We start from the raw sequence: 15,560 nt of genomic DNA, 5'->3' as shown, positions 1-15,560 counted from the left end.
AAGAAATGGCCCCCAAAGAGAGTGGCACCTTTAGAAAGTGTGGCCTTATTAGAGGAAGAGTGACACTGTGGAGGCGGGCTTTGAGATCTCCTATGCTCAAGCCACTCCCAGTGCCTCAGACCACTTCCTGTTGCCTGCACAAGATGTAGAACTCTCAGCTCCTGCTCCAGCACCGTGTCTGCCTGCATGGCTGCCATGTCCCACCTTGATGATAATGGGCTAAATGGCTGAAACTGTAAGCCACCACAATTAAATGTTTTCCTTTATAAGAGTTGTCATGGTCATGGTGTCTCTTCGCAGCAATAGAACCCTGACTAAGACAGAGAGTAAGATGCCTTTGTAGAGTGCCTGGAATACAGTAAGTCCCCGATAGAGATCCAACAAGAAGCCATCGGAATATTAGTGAGGGATGAGTTATAATGCGCAGACCACACAGTGAAATCTAAGCATCATTGTAAAATGTGTTCAGGTGGTGGTTGTGCATGGAGACATATTCGTGGATATTATTACATAAAACAAGCAGTTACAAAATGGATAGTGATAATATGATCTGACCTCCCTTTTCTCCTAACATATACTCCAAATGAACAGTCAAGGACGTACAGACATCTTCATATGTTCCCAGACCAGCAGCTTCAGGGTATTAATCACCTGGAAGTTGTTAGTCCTCATGCTGGGACTCTGGGGCAAGACCTGGTGGTCTGGTTCTAACAAGCCTCCAAGGGATTGTCTACGTCCTCAAGTTTGGGACCCTCCTACAGATACGATGTGTTTGTAGTGGTTATTGATGGCTCTTTAAAAATGGTAGTTAACTGTCATTTTCAGCTTATTATATAAAAATGTTTAATGTCGGGCTGGAGAGATGGATAACCCAGAGGATCCAGATTCAATTCTCATCACCCACATGACAGCTCACAACCATCTGTAACTCCAGTTCCAGGGGATCTGAGGCTTCTTCTGGCCTCCTTGGGTAGTACATGCACGCAAAACTCTCATACACATAAAAAGTAAATAAAAGGGAAAACAACTTCAAAGAAAGTTTTTAAAGCAATAAGCAGTTAATGCAAGATCAGGGGGAAAAAAACAAGCAAAGATTTCCTTGCTGAGCATGGTTGCACTCGCCTTTAATTCCAGCGCTGGGGAGGCAGAGACAGGAGAATCTCTGAGTTTGAGGCCAGCCTGGTCTGCATAGTTCCAGGCTAGCTAAGACTACATAGTAAGATCCTGTCTTAATCTTTTCTTTAAGAAGCTAAGGCTGTAGCTCCATTAGTCAAATGCTTCTCCGGTGTGCATAAAGCCCTGGCTTCAATCCCCAGCACTGCTCAAACCAGGTGTGGTGTTGCATGCCTGTAAGCCCAGCTTTTAGGAGGTAGATGGAAGCAGGAAAACTCAAAGTACAAGGGTAAGGAGAGTTTCCAGGGCTGCACTGTGAGTTCACCCCATCTCTGACCCTGGCCTCTTCTGCAGGTGACTATTATTGGATACACTCTTGGGATCCCTGATGTCATCATGGGCATCACCTTCCTGGCAGCAGGCACAAGTGTTCCAGACTGCATGGCCAGCTTAATTGTGGCAAGACAAGGTATGAACTGAGCCTCAACGCCTGCACCCCCAGCAAGCTCCCCGCCTCCACTGGCTGAGTTATGGCTCTTACGAGGGGCAGTTGTCAGGTCCCGCTCAGAGGCCAACCATGGTGTCTAAAATTTGCTATTTATTAGATTCCCTTGTGGAGAGACTCCTGTTGTGTCACTGTTCCTGAGGAGACATGAACAGATTTCTGTTTACACCACATAGGGCACCCATGACAGACTAAAGAAATGATATCATCTAACTCTAGCTTGGGATTACTTACAGAGCATGGGTGAGCAAGGGGCTACTTACAGGAACGTGGGAAATCTCCAAACAGCTGCACCGCTAGGAAGTCCCACCCCACCATGTCTGACAACCTCATGATGGAAGCTGCATCATAGATGCCACCCATCAGTCCTTCCAGTGTCACAGCTGTGCAGGCTCTAGTGGGGAGGGGCATGCTAGAGCCAACAGGCCTTGTCTAGCTGGAAGCAGGGGGGAGTGGTAGGAAGAGGGATGCTAGAGCCAATATGCTTGTGTAACCAGGAGGCAGGGGGTGAGTGGTGGGAGGGGGATGCTAGAGCCAACAGGCCTTGTGTAACCAGGAAGCAGGTGTAAGTGGTGAGGAAGGGGATGCTGGAACCGATAGGCTTTATGTAACTAGGAGATCAGTGGAAGTGGTAGGGAGAGGAGTACTAGAGCCAGTATACTTTTGTAACTAGGAGGCAGGGGTGAGCGGTGGGGAGCGGGATGCTGGAGCCTATAGGCTTTGTGTAACTAGGAGATGGGTAGAAGTGGTAGGAAGAGAAATACTAGAGCCAACATGCTTTTGTAACTAGGAGGCAGGGGTGAGCATTGGGGAGGGGGATGCTGGAGCCTATAGGCTTTTGTCTAACTAGGAGATAGGTGGAAGTGGTAAGAAGAGGGATACTAGAGCCAGTATGCTTTTGTAACTAGGAGGCAGGGGTGAGTGGTAGAGAGGAGGATGCTGGAGCCTTGTGTAGCCAGGAGGTAGGAAGGAGCAGTGGTAGAATTCCTCTCCTGCTTGAGAAGTCAACCATAGGCCCAACTGTCACTGTATTGTTCTCAAGTCGTTGTCATGACTACAGGGCCAAGGTTATCTTTGTTCCATGATGGATATGGAACGATCTTGATATGCCGGGAAGAAAAAGCCACACTACCCCTAATACAAAGATGGACTCCCCTAGATCTTTCGAAGGGTGTTCCTATGTGGTGGTTTTAAAGGAGGCATGTCCTGAGGTTACCATATGAGTTGGAAATGGAGCCTCAACTTGGAAGTCAACAGCAAATGAGCGATTATATACATTAGTTACTTTTGTAGCTGCCGTGGCCAAATTACCTGACCAAAATGACTTAAGGGAAGAAAGCATTATCTTTGCTCCTGGTTTCCTGAGAGCTCAGCCCATCACAACAAGGACTGCAGGGTAGAACGTGGCACTGGACGAACGTGGCACGGGACAAACGTGGCACTGGACATGGGTGGTAGCGAGTCTTCACATCGTGGTGGATTGGAACCAGGGGCCAGAAACAGTGACCTACTTTCACAAGTTAGACTCCACTTCCCAGTGGCTGCACAGTGTCCCCAAACAGTGCCACCATCTGAGGAACATGTGTTCAGGACATGAGCCTATTGGAAACATTTTAGATTTAAACCAAAACAAACAAGAACCGTGTCTGTCTCCGGCAGGCATCATGAAAATTCTAGACAGCGGAGCTTTCCTGTTCTGAATTCCAGAGGTTGGGAGGTGCTTTGCTTTGTATATTGGTTTTCTTTATGGCTTATGAAGTGACCCAGGTTGAGCAAAATGGGGAACAATTCACAATTCTTGATGGCAAAACCAAAGAGCTGCTAAACCTGCCCTTTCATCCTTAAGTGCCTCTCTACCAAGGAGAGAGCATCCCATACTGGGCTAGCACATGGCTTCCTGGGAGGCAAGAGTTTAAAAGTCCGTGGGAGGGGGAGTATCCTCAGGAGACAGGAGAAGAGGGAGCACCGTGGAGAAAGGTAGGCTCAGGAAATAAGGACACATTCCTTCAGGACATACAAAGGCTGAGAGAATGGCATGAAAAGAAGGCATCGTGAGAACATGAGATAGGCAGGTACCTGACAGAGTTAGAGGCCATTGGATGCAGCAGCTGAGGGGAATGAAATTTAATTGGGTGACCTTCCTAGGGCAGATCAACACAACCAAACTTAACCTTACTCAAAGTCTGAAACCTGGGGCCTGGTGTCTAAGAGGCCTGCCCGCTCTTCACGGTCCAGGAAGAGCCTGCTTGGCTCCTCCTGTGAACTGCAGCTCTTGGGCTTCCTGGGCCGGTAGCTGTACCCCTTAGGCTGTTTCGTTGTTACAAACTGTGTCTCTCTGTGTTTCTGTAGCCACGCTGCCTTCTTATAAGAACAGTTGTCGCTGGATTCCAGCCTGCTTGATTCTGTATAACCTCATTTGATGGCATCTGTAAAAATCCTACGTTCAGTCACAGTCAGGGGCTTCAGGTGACCGTGACATGGAGGCAAGGGTAGGGGCAGCTCCATACATGAATACAGAAAGTGAAAAGAACACTGAGCAACACGGGGGCCTTGCTGGCATTCAGTCACATGAACCTGGGCAAAGTCAGTCTCATGTATACTCCACAGCACACAGGTGAGAAAGTCAGTCCTGAGTGGGCGCCAGGGAAAGACAAGACAGAAGGATGCTTGGTTTAAACCCTGACTAGGAGGAAGCATTGCCAGTGAAGGGTCTTATTTAGGAAAAGGGGAACAAGCAGAGTCCTATAGTAGGACACTGGCTCCCTCTATCTACAGTGGGAGAAGTGTGAATGGGGCCAGGGCTTGGGGTACAAAGCTGTCATAAGGTAACAATGATGTGATTGATCCACAGAACCCAGAGGATATGGCCAGGGTTAGAAACTTCTCTGTGACAAAGGCCCCCATTCAAAGCCAACTACATGAAGCAGGAGATCATACAGATTCTCCAACAGGAGCTTCTGTACCAGGCCTCCCCACCGGTTCCCTGCAGGTCAAAGCAAAGCCCTGTAGGGATTGACTGGGGCGCTCACATTACACCCAGACCCTCAGGCCCTGCACCAGCCCTGCAGGTTACAAAAGCCCCAGGTGACTTGTGTGTTCATTAAGGTGCACACTGCCCTAAGGCTCCCAGTCACCTGTGCAGCTCAGAGAGATGTACTCATTCCCCACCCCATTCCCTCACCCTGCTCCCTGTCTCTAAACTCCAACATCTTTAGCCTGTCCTCACCAGGTACAAGTAGCTGGGCCCAAACAATCACTGCACATTGCTTTAAGCTGCTAGAGGCTAAGAGTCTAGTAGTCCAGGGTCATGGAGATCCAGACCTCAGAGCCCTAAGCTACCAAGATTCTGAAGTTCTTCTTACCAAGGAGGAAGAGGCATGTGCCGGGGGTCATCAGAGGACAGCAGTGAGAACGAGGGAGAAGGAGTGGCTGGGCAAACTGGAGGGTAGTGAAGAGACAGGTCTGGATGCTGGGCAGACTTAATGATGAATGTCACAGCTACCAAAGTGATGTTATATTCTTACACATTCGTGTTTCAGGCTTGTTCCCTCTGTGCCTACATTTGTGGGTGCCGGCTTTCAATGTCAGAGTCCAGTCAACCTGAGTCTTTTCTTAAAATGTGTTCTAATTCGTGATCCCCACCTCAAGAGAGGAAGTGCCTCAGCTTTGTGACCAACAGGATCTTGGACAGTGGGGCAGGAAGGGGAACAATGGCCACTGATTAGAAAGAGAAAGGTCAAGCTTCAGAAACCACCAGAATGTAAGAGTTGATACTATGTGATCCTCAGATAAGGTCATGGATGCCACTGTCTAGGCACAAATATACATCATGGCTTCGTAGAAAGATACCAGACCAACATCCTGAATCTGAGCCTCTAGCAAAGTGTTAGCCTTGGTCACCTGCCACTTGAGAGTGGTGGACCCACCCAAACCCAGCATAGATGGGGGAACTAAAGGAGGCAGAACCGGCGGTGGGCCCTTGGCAATGGCAACTGAACCCGACAGGAGGATAATGGAGGAACCTGTGTTCTTTTGCTAGAACCGGTATTGGCAGAGGGGCAAACAGTATTTACATCTCACATTTCTGGAAGCTAGAAAGTCAAGGTCAGGGGTGGGCAGGGTTGGCACCTTTGGCAGCTATGAGGGAGACTCCTTTTCCTCTCCCAGCTCCACTTGGCCACCTTTGTGCTTGCGTGGTTTCCTCCTGTGTACTGTTGATACCTGGTAAGCCATCATAACCTTCATCGTAACCCATTCCCTCCAAATAAGGCCACCTCCTGAAGTGCTGCTGTGGGGTTAGGACGTCCACATACAGATTCAGCTTACCAATGGGTCCTGTAGGTCTCCTGATAAAAAGGGGAGTCTTAGACCCCACAGAAATTTTTACAAGCGTAGAGTCCACGAAGGACTCCTTCCCTTGAACAGCACTGATAGAGGGGTTCAGAGAGGGATTGGGGGGTTCCCTGAGACCAACTCCTGATGGAAGGAATGTGTTGCTTATCCCCCAGGCCTTGGAGACATGGCAGTCTCTAACACCATTGGAAGCAACGTGTTTGACATTCTGGTGGGGCTTGGCATCCCTTGGGGCCTGCAGACCATGGTTATTAATTATGGATCCACGGTAAGTCCTGCCACTTCCTAAAGAAGGATATAGGTATGTTTCAGAGGGAAGGATGGTGCCCACCCAGTTCCAGCCTGAAGTTCTGGAGAGATGTCTTACCCTTTGTCCTTAGCTCCCACTCTCTTTGATGGCTTCTAGAACGGCCTAGTCCTGCCTGCAGGAGGAGTCCATGCTTACTACATGCTCAGTGCTGTCTCTTCCGTTGGCTTAAGCCCACTAGCACCTATCTCCATCCTGGGCCACTTCCTGATGAACCCTATGACTGTGACTTCCTGATGAACCCTGTGACTCCCCCTTGTATGAGGTCCTGACCATTCCTGCATGCTCATCTGAGGAAGCCCTGTGTTTCCCAAAGGGAAGAATGAATATTCTGAAGAGGGCTGGGCTTTTGGGATAGACTAACCAAGCAACTCCAGCTTTGTGGCCTGTGTGCTTTGCTTTCCAGGTGAAGATCAACAGCCGGGGTCTCGTCTATTCCGTGGTGCTGCTGCTGGGCTCCGTCGCTCTCACTGTGAGTTTTAGTTTCAAATGGGACCATTGTGCACATTTCATTTCATCCAGTTCAGGATGGTGCACATGTATACATCTTATTTGGCAAACATATACATCTCTGCCAAGGAGATGTGTGTGCTCAAAAATAGCCAAAACCGATTTTCTTTTTCTTTGTTTCTTTCTCCCTCCCTCCTTTCCTCCCTCCCTTCTCCCTCCTTCTCTCTCTCTCTCTCTCTCTCTCTCTCTCTCTCTCTCTCTCTCTCTTTCTTTCTTCCAAGAGAAACTTCAGCCACCATGGTACTTCATCCTGAGCAAATAAGATGTCACCAGGGAACCTGGGCAGTGAGCTTGGTCAGTGAAGGCCAAAGACCTGAGTTTGAGTCCCAGAACCTTTGTTGTTAAAATAAGGGGTTCTAATGATGCACACTTGTAATTCGAGTACACACTTACAATTCGAGAGTAAGGAAAGCAGAGACAGGCAGGTTTTTAGAGACTCTCTGGCCACCCAACCTAGCCATGTTAGAATGTTCCAGGTTCAGTGAGAGATTTTATCTCAAAAGGAAGTAAATAACATTTGAGAAATGATAACCAAGGTTGTCCTCCGGCCTTTACATGTACCCACATACATGTATGCATGTGTGTGCACACACACACACATACAAAAGTGTCCTAGGGTTGTCATGTCATATGGTTACATTTCATTTCTTTCTGACTGGTCCAGTGAGAGAGAAATTCTCCTCACATGCTGAGCTGAAAAACGGGGGACATGACAGTCCTCAGGATAACATGTAATGACAATGCGCTCCCCACGGCTCTCATGCACAGACCTATGCTGTGCACTTTTTGTCTGTGGCATTTTATTTGGCCCTTGCCACTCCTGATGAGGAAGGTACTATTATTCCCATTTTGCCGAAGAAATTAAGGCTCAGGAGTTAAGCAGTTTGCACAAGCAGTTAGCAAGCAGCAAAAATGTGGTTTGAAGCCAGGCTGCTCTGTCTTTACAGAGCTCTGTGCTCTGGGGAGGCATCTGTGATCCATTCCAGAAAAGCCTTGATTCAGGGATAAGAGTCAGAGGGAGCTTCGTCTCCCAACATACGCGCAGCAAAGCGGCAGGGTTGGGTCAAGCAGAAGTTCACCCAGAATGGCTCGAATGAGCCTGGGAAATGTGCTAAAGGGAAACAGTTATAATGCCAAGTTCTGTGGCAAAGGGGAAGGTCTGGTTTCCTTCGAGAAGGGCCATGGTGAGGACATGTCATACTGTGAGGAAGTAGCCTGTGTCTTAGCGGAGGGCCAGTATGGGAGACTGGCTACTGTGGATTCAACCAGCGTCTAGATTCAACTGGACCAGAATCTTGAACATTTTATAAAATCTGGAGTCTATACTGTTAGGTTTGGTGAAAAAGGGCCTTTGGGTCTCTCAGCCTCACCAAGCCTAGCTCTCCGCTTGTCTCCTTCCAGGTCCTTGGCATCCACCTCAACAAATGGCGCCTGGACCGGAAGCTGGGCATCTACGTGCTGGTCCTCTATGCTGTCTTCCTGTGCTTCTCCATAATGATAGAGTTTAATGTCTTTACCTTCGTCAACTTGCCCATGTGCCGAGAAGACGACTAACGCTGAGCTGTTGCCCGGGAAACTGCTGTGGCCACCATGATGCTGGCATCCTCTCTCTCTCCTTCTCCACACAGGTCTCTCCTGCCTTGGCAGCCGCTGTCAATCCTTTCATGAGCTGGAAGGAAGGGCAACCATGGTCTTTGGTCGTGGTTCCAGCCGCAGGTTATCTGTTCCTGCATGGCAGGGGCCAGGCATTATTTGAGCAGCTCCACAGACTCTCTTGGCTGCGGGGACAGATCATGTCTCTTCTCTCTTGCACACTTTAGTCGCCAGGACTTCCGTGTGCCGTGTGTCTTTCTGTTCCATGGGCAGCCTCAGAACTGAGTCAGTCAGTGAACAGGAGGTGTCCCAGATGAGTGGGACTGTGATTGGCAAGTGTCACCTCTGGGTCCGGAGAAGGCCGAGTGTTTCACCATGAGCATCCAGCTCTGCTGGGAACACTGGAAACCTGGAAGAGACAAGACATTCACCTGCAGGGGATTGAGACCACTGCAGTTATAGAAAAAAATAAGAAGCATGGACACATCATTTCCCAATAGAGGAGAGGAAAGCAAGCAAATACTGTTATCCTTCTTATTGACACATTCAAAAGATGAGCAATGAAATATCAAAAATAAAACATCACACATAGATCATCATACTTGAAGACTATCATTCCACAAAAGGATCATTGACAGGGACCAAAACGGTTACCCTTGGAGAATAAAACAAAATGAACCTTTTGTGTGTCATCTTGTGCTGGCTCCAAGACGATTTGGTTTGGAATATAGAAAAAAAATGGCGGACGACCACACAGAAACAGGTGCTAACTCGGAGGCACAGTGGGGAATGTAGTCCCAGCGACTCATTTCAGACCTTAGGATGCCACGCACCGCCCCTTCGGATCTGTCAGCTTCTCTGTTAATGCTCTACTTTCCACACCGCCCTGAAGGACCCAGTTGTTTCCGTGCCCAGCCAGTTGCAGAAGTGATGGTTAATGAGAAGAGAGAGCATCCGCAGACCCCTCTGTCCTGATTTGCTGAAGCCAAGTGTGAGAAACGGACCGTAGAACTTTTAGAGCTGAGTGTTTCAACTTCACAGGCAAGGCCAGGGATGGGCGATGGACCCAAACACAGGCAAACACGAAACGGTGTTTGACGGCCTCGTAGCTCTGAAATCTCTGTGTGACAGATTCACGACTATAAACCATTCCTGGATTCTAATGAGAAAGCACAAATTAATTTTATATAGTGAGGTTTTTATTTTTTTAATGTTTCTATTGCAAAAAGTCTATCAGGTCTGATGCACTTTGAATACTGAGCTATTTTGCACAGTAGAAGGCACGGGGATGACCCAGGGTAATGAGAGAGGGGGTTTTTAGTGATTTTAACCTTGGTGGCCACTGCAAATCCAGCAGCAGAGTCCTTCTGGGCCCATGGTGGAATCTGTAGCGATATTCTCCAGATTTCAGGGGACGAAGTATTCAGGCTTGTGTTCCCTTAGGCAGAACTATGATGAGACCTTGCTCCCATTACCAGCCTTCAATTCGAGGTTCACATCAGTATTAGAAGGCTCAACTGAGTCCAGGCTTTGCTTTTTGTCTGTCTGGATAAGCTCGGTGGTCTTCAGAGTGAGACAGCAGAATTTCCCTTAAAAAGAATAGCTAAGCCTGAGGGAAGGAGCCTGAAGGTGCACCTCAGTATAAACTCAAGCTGCAAGAGGCTTCAGAGTTACTCTAGGCCCATGCGCGCACGCGCGCGCGCGCACACACACACACACACACACACACACACACACACACACCTCCCTTCACAGGCATGTGCTAGCTCTGAGTGCTTCTGTTTCCCCTTGGAGCCCCCTAACTGCTCTAAAATGTAAGCTTGGATTATTCTCATTTCATCCGCAATTGCCGTCATGTGGATCTAGTTTAGCTGCAGAATGTAGCAAAGCTGGGGACAAAGGAACCCGTCACCCCTCCCAAGTTAGCTAGGACCCCTGATTGACCAGGCTGGCACAGTGGCGTGAGTCTGACTTTGCCCTGAGTGGAGATGTATGAATCTTAGTTCTTGGCTCAAGGCCCCATGGAATATTTAATTTACCCAGAAGTTTCCCGAATCATATTCTAATACCTGCCCTTTTTGAATGTCCCTAGTTTTTCCTGAGGGGGAAAAAAAGACCAAATACTATTTCTTAGATGATGTTAGAGCACAAACCACAGCCTCTGAGGGTTGCGACCCTCTGAGTCCTTGTATGGCTTTCAGAAAACATCCCAGCTGCCTCCCCCCTCCTTCAGAATCTGCTGGAAGCTGGAAAGTGTCTCACAGCTGCAGTTAGAAATGGAGAATTGTGCTTTCAGTATGTAGAGCACGCTTCTGACTGTTGCCTCTGGTCTTTAATGTGCCAATGCGCCTCGAAGGCTCTGGGCATCTCTCATGTCTAGGAAACTACAGGCTGAAAGGCAAAAGTTCTCTGTTTTTAACCAAACACTTTTTCCTCGTGAGTTTAAAGATTCATTTGGTGATATAGGCCTTTTTTAAAAAAAGTGCTTCCATTGCTATACAGAATTACTTTGTTTTATCCCTAAAGTTAAGTTAGCATGGTATAATTATTTTTGCTTCAAAAGAAATGCAGTTAAAAAAAATACACTTAGCTTCTTGTCTCCTTGGAGGCAGAAAAACAAGCATAAATTTCTATGTTCACTTATGTCTGTCTCTCTCCCAGCCTCTCTCCTCCCTGAATCCTTTACAGGTGGGGCAACCTGTGGACAGAGAGACAATGGGGACCAAGGCAGGTTTGTATCATTTCTCCTGGGAAAGCAGGAGAGAGTCCAGCACAGCACTGGACTCCTGTGGCCTCCCCACTCTCTTGGGTGTAAAGTTGTACTGCCCTTGTCCCATACTATATCAGTGACCTTCTAGTCCACCTTGGCTTCTCTCCCCCTGGAAATCAGCAGCGAGTAGTGCATACCTTTGAACCCACCAAGGCACTATCTCCACCTGCACACTATCCCAATCCTGCCTATGCCCCTGGGGGAAGGCTCGGTCCTCTCTTTGCCACCTGCCTTTCCCTCCTTTGTAAGGTACCCTTGTAAATGGGTGGACGAGATGGCTGCGCTCTAGGTAGGTGCTGACAGGACAAAGAACTTGCTGGTTAGAGTTAAAATTGCCAGGAGACTGAACCCATCAGCCAGGTTTTAAATGCTTGCCAGAGGAGCTCTGTCTCCCAACACAATCTCCACAGGAGTTGTCCTTCTCTAGAGCAGTGAGCAGATGTATCCAGGACACATCCTGAGGGGAACCATACCCTGGGATGGCTCAGATGTAATGACGTGTACATAGAAAGTTCTAGAAATTTTTGAAAATGTTCTCCTATTAACTCTTGAGTGACAAGAAGTCCTGATTCCTACCAGTTGACTACCTAAGGCCCTGTCTCCCTGAGCCCAGATCCCTCTGTCCCCGTGTACACTTTCTCCAGGTGAGAACACTTCACCTTGGTTCTCTGGTCTCTGCAGCTTGTCACATCTCATGAGCCCCTCAAAACTCATACCCCAACTAGGCTTCCTCAAAGTCTAGTGCAGTGGTTCTCAACCTGTGAATCTCAACCCCTTTGGGGGGAGTCAAATGACCTTTTCACAGGGGCCTCCTAAAACCATCAGAAAACACAGATATTTACATTATGATTCATAGCAGTAGCAAGATTGCAGTTATGAAGTAGCAATGAAAATAATTTTATGGCTGGGAGTCCCCACAACATGAGGAGCTGCATTAAAGGGTTCATTAGCCATAGGAAGGTTGAGAAACACTGGTCTAGAGAAGGGGGCCTTTCTATTTTCTAGGCAACTCTTCCCACTGTCAGTTCTGTGGGCACAGGAGAGAGACGTTTGTGGTCTCTGCCCACAGGGCACAGAAGAGGGGACTCTGTGAACACAGCCTGCCTTCTTCCAGTCTCGCTTGCATGAATGAGGTTTTGCTTTGTTGCAGAGCACGGATGCCTAAAAGGCACGTTCCCAGGCATAGTCAACAGAGTGTTCCGTGGTTGGCATCTCTGAAGCCATAGCATCAGCTACAGAGTTCACATTCATGCTGTCATGTTACCATATATATATCTCGTACACCCAGACATATACATACATATACATGTGTGTGTATATGTTACCAAATATAAATATAGCATAACCCAAATATATACATACATATATGTATATATGTATTATGTATCCCCCAAAAAAATCCCCTAATGTTTTAAGTAGGTTTACAAATTGCTGTGCCCCAAGGCTGTGCGTCGGACACTGCTGATGGTTATTTTTTTGATAAAAGCAGCCTCAACCTGAGTACTAGCCTTGTGATTCACTTCATGTCTGGACTCGGGACAATGTCCCTTCATCACCGTGCCACCTAGTACAAGCAAATGCATGTCTTCATGCATCTGGGAGAGGGGGCACGTTTCTCCACTTCCGCCACCTAGGAGGCGCAATCCCTTTAGGGAAGCCAGCTGAGTGATCTAGACGCTTTGGCCACCCTGGGGGCAGTGGGGGAGCATTAAGCATTACAGCTTTTCAGCCATCTTTGCCTTCCAGTTTCCATGCTGCTGACTCCTCAGATACCCACCCATCTACCCACACACGCACTGTGAGGGAGTCAGGGCTCCCTGCTGAGGCGTCTTTTACCCTGTGCTTCTAAAGCTCTTCTACCCGCTTTCTTTTCTGTCCAGTTGTCCAAGTTGCATCGCTTCCTCCACGCCCCTCAGCAGGGCTGAAATCCAATCTCCTCTACAGCGCCCTGGTGTAGTCCTGGGGGCTCTGGGAAGTGTCTAAGCGCTGAGAACACAGTCTCCTTCTGTGAAGGGCAAGGCTGTGGCTGGGTGGCTTGTCTGTCCGTTACACTGACAGGGCCAGGGCTTGCCTACTCCTTGTAAAAACCCAGGATAGATGCCAGCATGACCCACATTTCTTTCCACAGGACTGTCATAAGCCAAGCAGCGGCTGCTCAGGCACAATGCTAGCTGTGGCTTTTCCATCCATGAGTTCAAGAAAATCCTTAATCCGGGGCCTTCCCTGCTCCGTCCTTAGAAAACGAGTTTATCTGTTGTTGTTTTTAGCTATTAATAGAAGAGACCACGTGGTTTTGGGTTTGGTGTGATCCACTTTTGTCTACTATGGAAAGGTCTAAGACAACACTCACCCTTTATCACTCTAGAATTTCCTGCAGGGAAGTTTTGGGGTTCACTCCAGAGGAAGCACGCAATCCTTTTCCAGTAGGAGAGGACTTCTGACCATGCCTGGGACCTAGACAGGGTCACTCTGCTCCTCTAAGTGAAGTGCGTGCTCTGATGGGGGTTCTGGCTGCCGGGTGTCCTGCCTCACTTTGAGCAACTACCCCTCTCCTCTGAGCTGTGGACCCTGTGACTATGTTCAGGCTTCCTCCACCTGACCTGCACCAAGCTCATTTGGGGACCCGGCAGACAAAGCCATGGCTGATCCACTGTGGCTGACTTTTGGGGATCTCCAGTCTGTGGAGGGTTGGCTGCTAGTCGGTGAGGCTGAATGTGCCATTCAGAGCATTCTCTCCTGGAAGGGTGCCCTCCCCCGTGTCTCCAAAGTCCTTCCTGATGTCTGATTACACAGAGGCAACAGAAGGCTGCCAGCCAGCTGCGCCAGATCCAGGGGCAGAGGTAGGACTGCCAAGGCAAGCTGGGCATGAGATGGCCAAGAACATCCAACATGCCAAGGGCCAGGCTGGGCACAGTCTTCCCAGGGGATCTGAACCTTTTCTCAACACAGTCTCGCCTGACCAGGTCACAGCAGATGGAGGCAGAGGAGTCTTGAATCCTAAAAGAGCCTCCTTAAAAACACTCCAGCCCGAGAACTTCTGAGGCCATCCATATGCCACCGAGTGCCCGCAAGACATCCGTGGCATGCTGGGCTGAGCAGTGCCATCTTTGTTCATTCTCTAACAGGCAGAGCAGGAGCAAGGGGTTGGAAAGCTGTAAATAATAAATATATTTCTGTCGCTATTTATTTTTTCAATAACTGTGACCTCCTGCACTGTGAATGCTCTGTGATATGAGATTCTTAGTTTAATAAACTGTCATTAAATTTGAATGAATTGATATTATTGGTTCCTAAACACTGGCATGGCTTACTTTTGCTGTGAAGAGAAGCAATCTAGAGTAAAATATGAAGCTAAACCTTTCTAAGATGCCTCGCAGTCTGTATTGTGATGCAATATATCAAAACCCTGGACACGTCAATACAGTAAACAAGCACAAGTGTCCCCTCCTGATAGACCTTCCATCTACATTTCCATAGACACAGACATGTTTTGCGTTTTTGGATTTTTTGGAAAGAATTACACTGGAATAACAGCCATTGGAGACCATTCCTATTTGCATATTGAGAAAAAATAAACTTAAAAAAAGGATGAGACGTTGAAGCTTTTAATTACAATGGTTAGAAATGAAAATAACAAAGCTGGGCTTGTGGTGTCCCTAGGCCAGCTGGGATGAGTCCAGGGGCCCCACCCTTTTCCTCGTGGGGGCTGGGTCATCACACTGTGTCCCACCACACGCTTTACAGGGTTTCAGCTTAGTTACCATCTTGAAATTCGTATGTGTGTATGTGTGTGTGCTGTACATGTGAACACGTTTGGGTGTGCATGTGTGCGTTTGGAGACCGGAGACCAACATAAGATGCTGTCTTCTATCGCTCCCCACCTCGCTTTTTGAGACAGTATCTCTGACTAAGAACAGCATTGCTATAGGGCTGAGTCATCATACAGAGAAACATTTTAAAAAACAGTTTTATTATATTTCTTTACTGGGGGAAGCAACACATGTACATACCACAAAGCCCATGTGGAGGTGAGAAGACAATTTGTAGGAGTCGGTTCTTTCCTTCCACCACGTGGATTCCAAAGATTGGACTCAGGTTGCCAACCTCAGCAGCAAGCGCTTGACACACCAGATCATCACATTGCCTCGCAGAAATGAGCATCTCTGTGTAACGTGTGTTCGCTGTTACACTGTTCACAATAGCAGGGAAGTAGATAGTCATCAAAGAATGAGTGGATAAAGAAAATGTGGCATATGTAAAGTGGAATTTCAGCCATTAAAAAAATTATAAAATTTGTAGGAACTGTAAAATACACTGTATGTTCTCATATGTTCTAGCTTCTAATTTTTATTTATTTTTTTCATGAGACAGGGTCTCTGTGATTCTGGCTCTCCTGGAACTCCCTATGT

General features: G+C 47.9%; 1 protein-coding gene across 2 annotated transcripts in view; it reads left to right on the top strand.

The window, feature by feature from the left end:
- Positions 1-14,421, top strand: part of Slc24a4 (solute carrier family 24 member 4) — a 140,830-nt gene extending 126,409 nt beyond the window's left edge. For both annotated transcript variants that reach the window (XM_048449480.3, XM_048449481.3), the window contains exons 14-17: positions 1,468-1,582; positions 6,127-6,239; positions 6,685-6,750; positions 8,190-14,421. In XM_048449480.3, the coding sequence (XP_048305437.1) occupies positions 1,468-1,582; positions 6,127-6,239; positions 6,685-6,750; positions 8,190-8,342 (447 nt within the window). In that variant the 3' untranslated portion in view covers positions 8,343-14,421. The remainder of the gene's footprint in view (positions 1-1,467; positions 1,583-6,126; positions 6,240-6,684; positions 6,751-8,189) is intronic.
- The last annotated feature ends 1,139 nt before the right edge of the window (positions 14,422-15,560 follow it).

The sequence above is a fragment of the Myodes glareolus genome, chromosome 11, assembly GCF_982192425.1.
Source record: "Myodes glareolus chromosome 11, mMyoGla1.1, whole genome shotgun sequence".
NCBI classification, from domain to species: domain Eukaryota; kingdom Metazoa; phylum Chordata; class Mammalia; order Rodentia; family Cricetidae; genus Myodes; species Myodes glareolus.
Note: the sequence above shows the minus strand (reverse complement) of the source record. Positions and strands in the feature narration are given on the sequence as shown.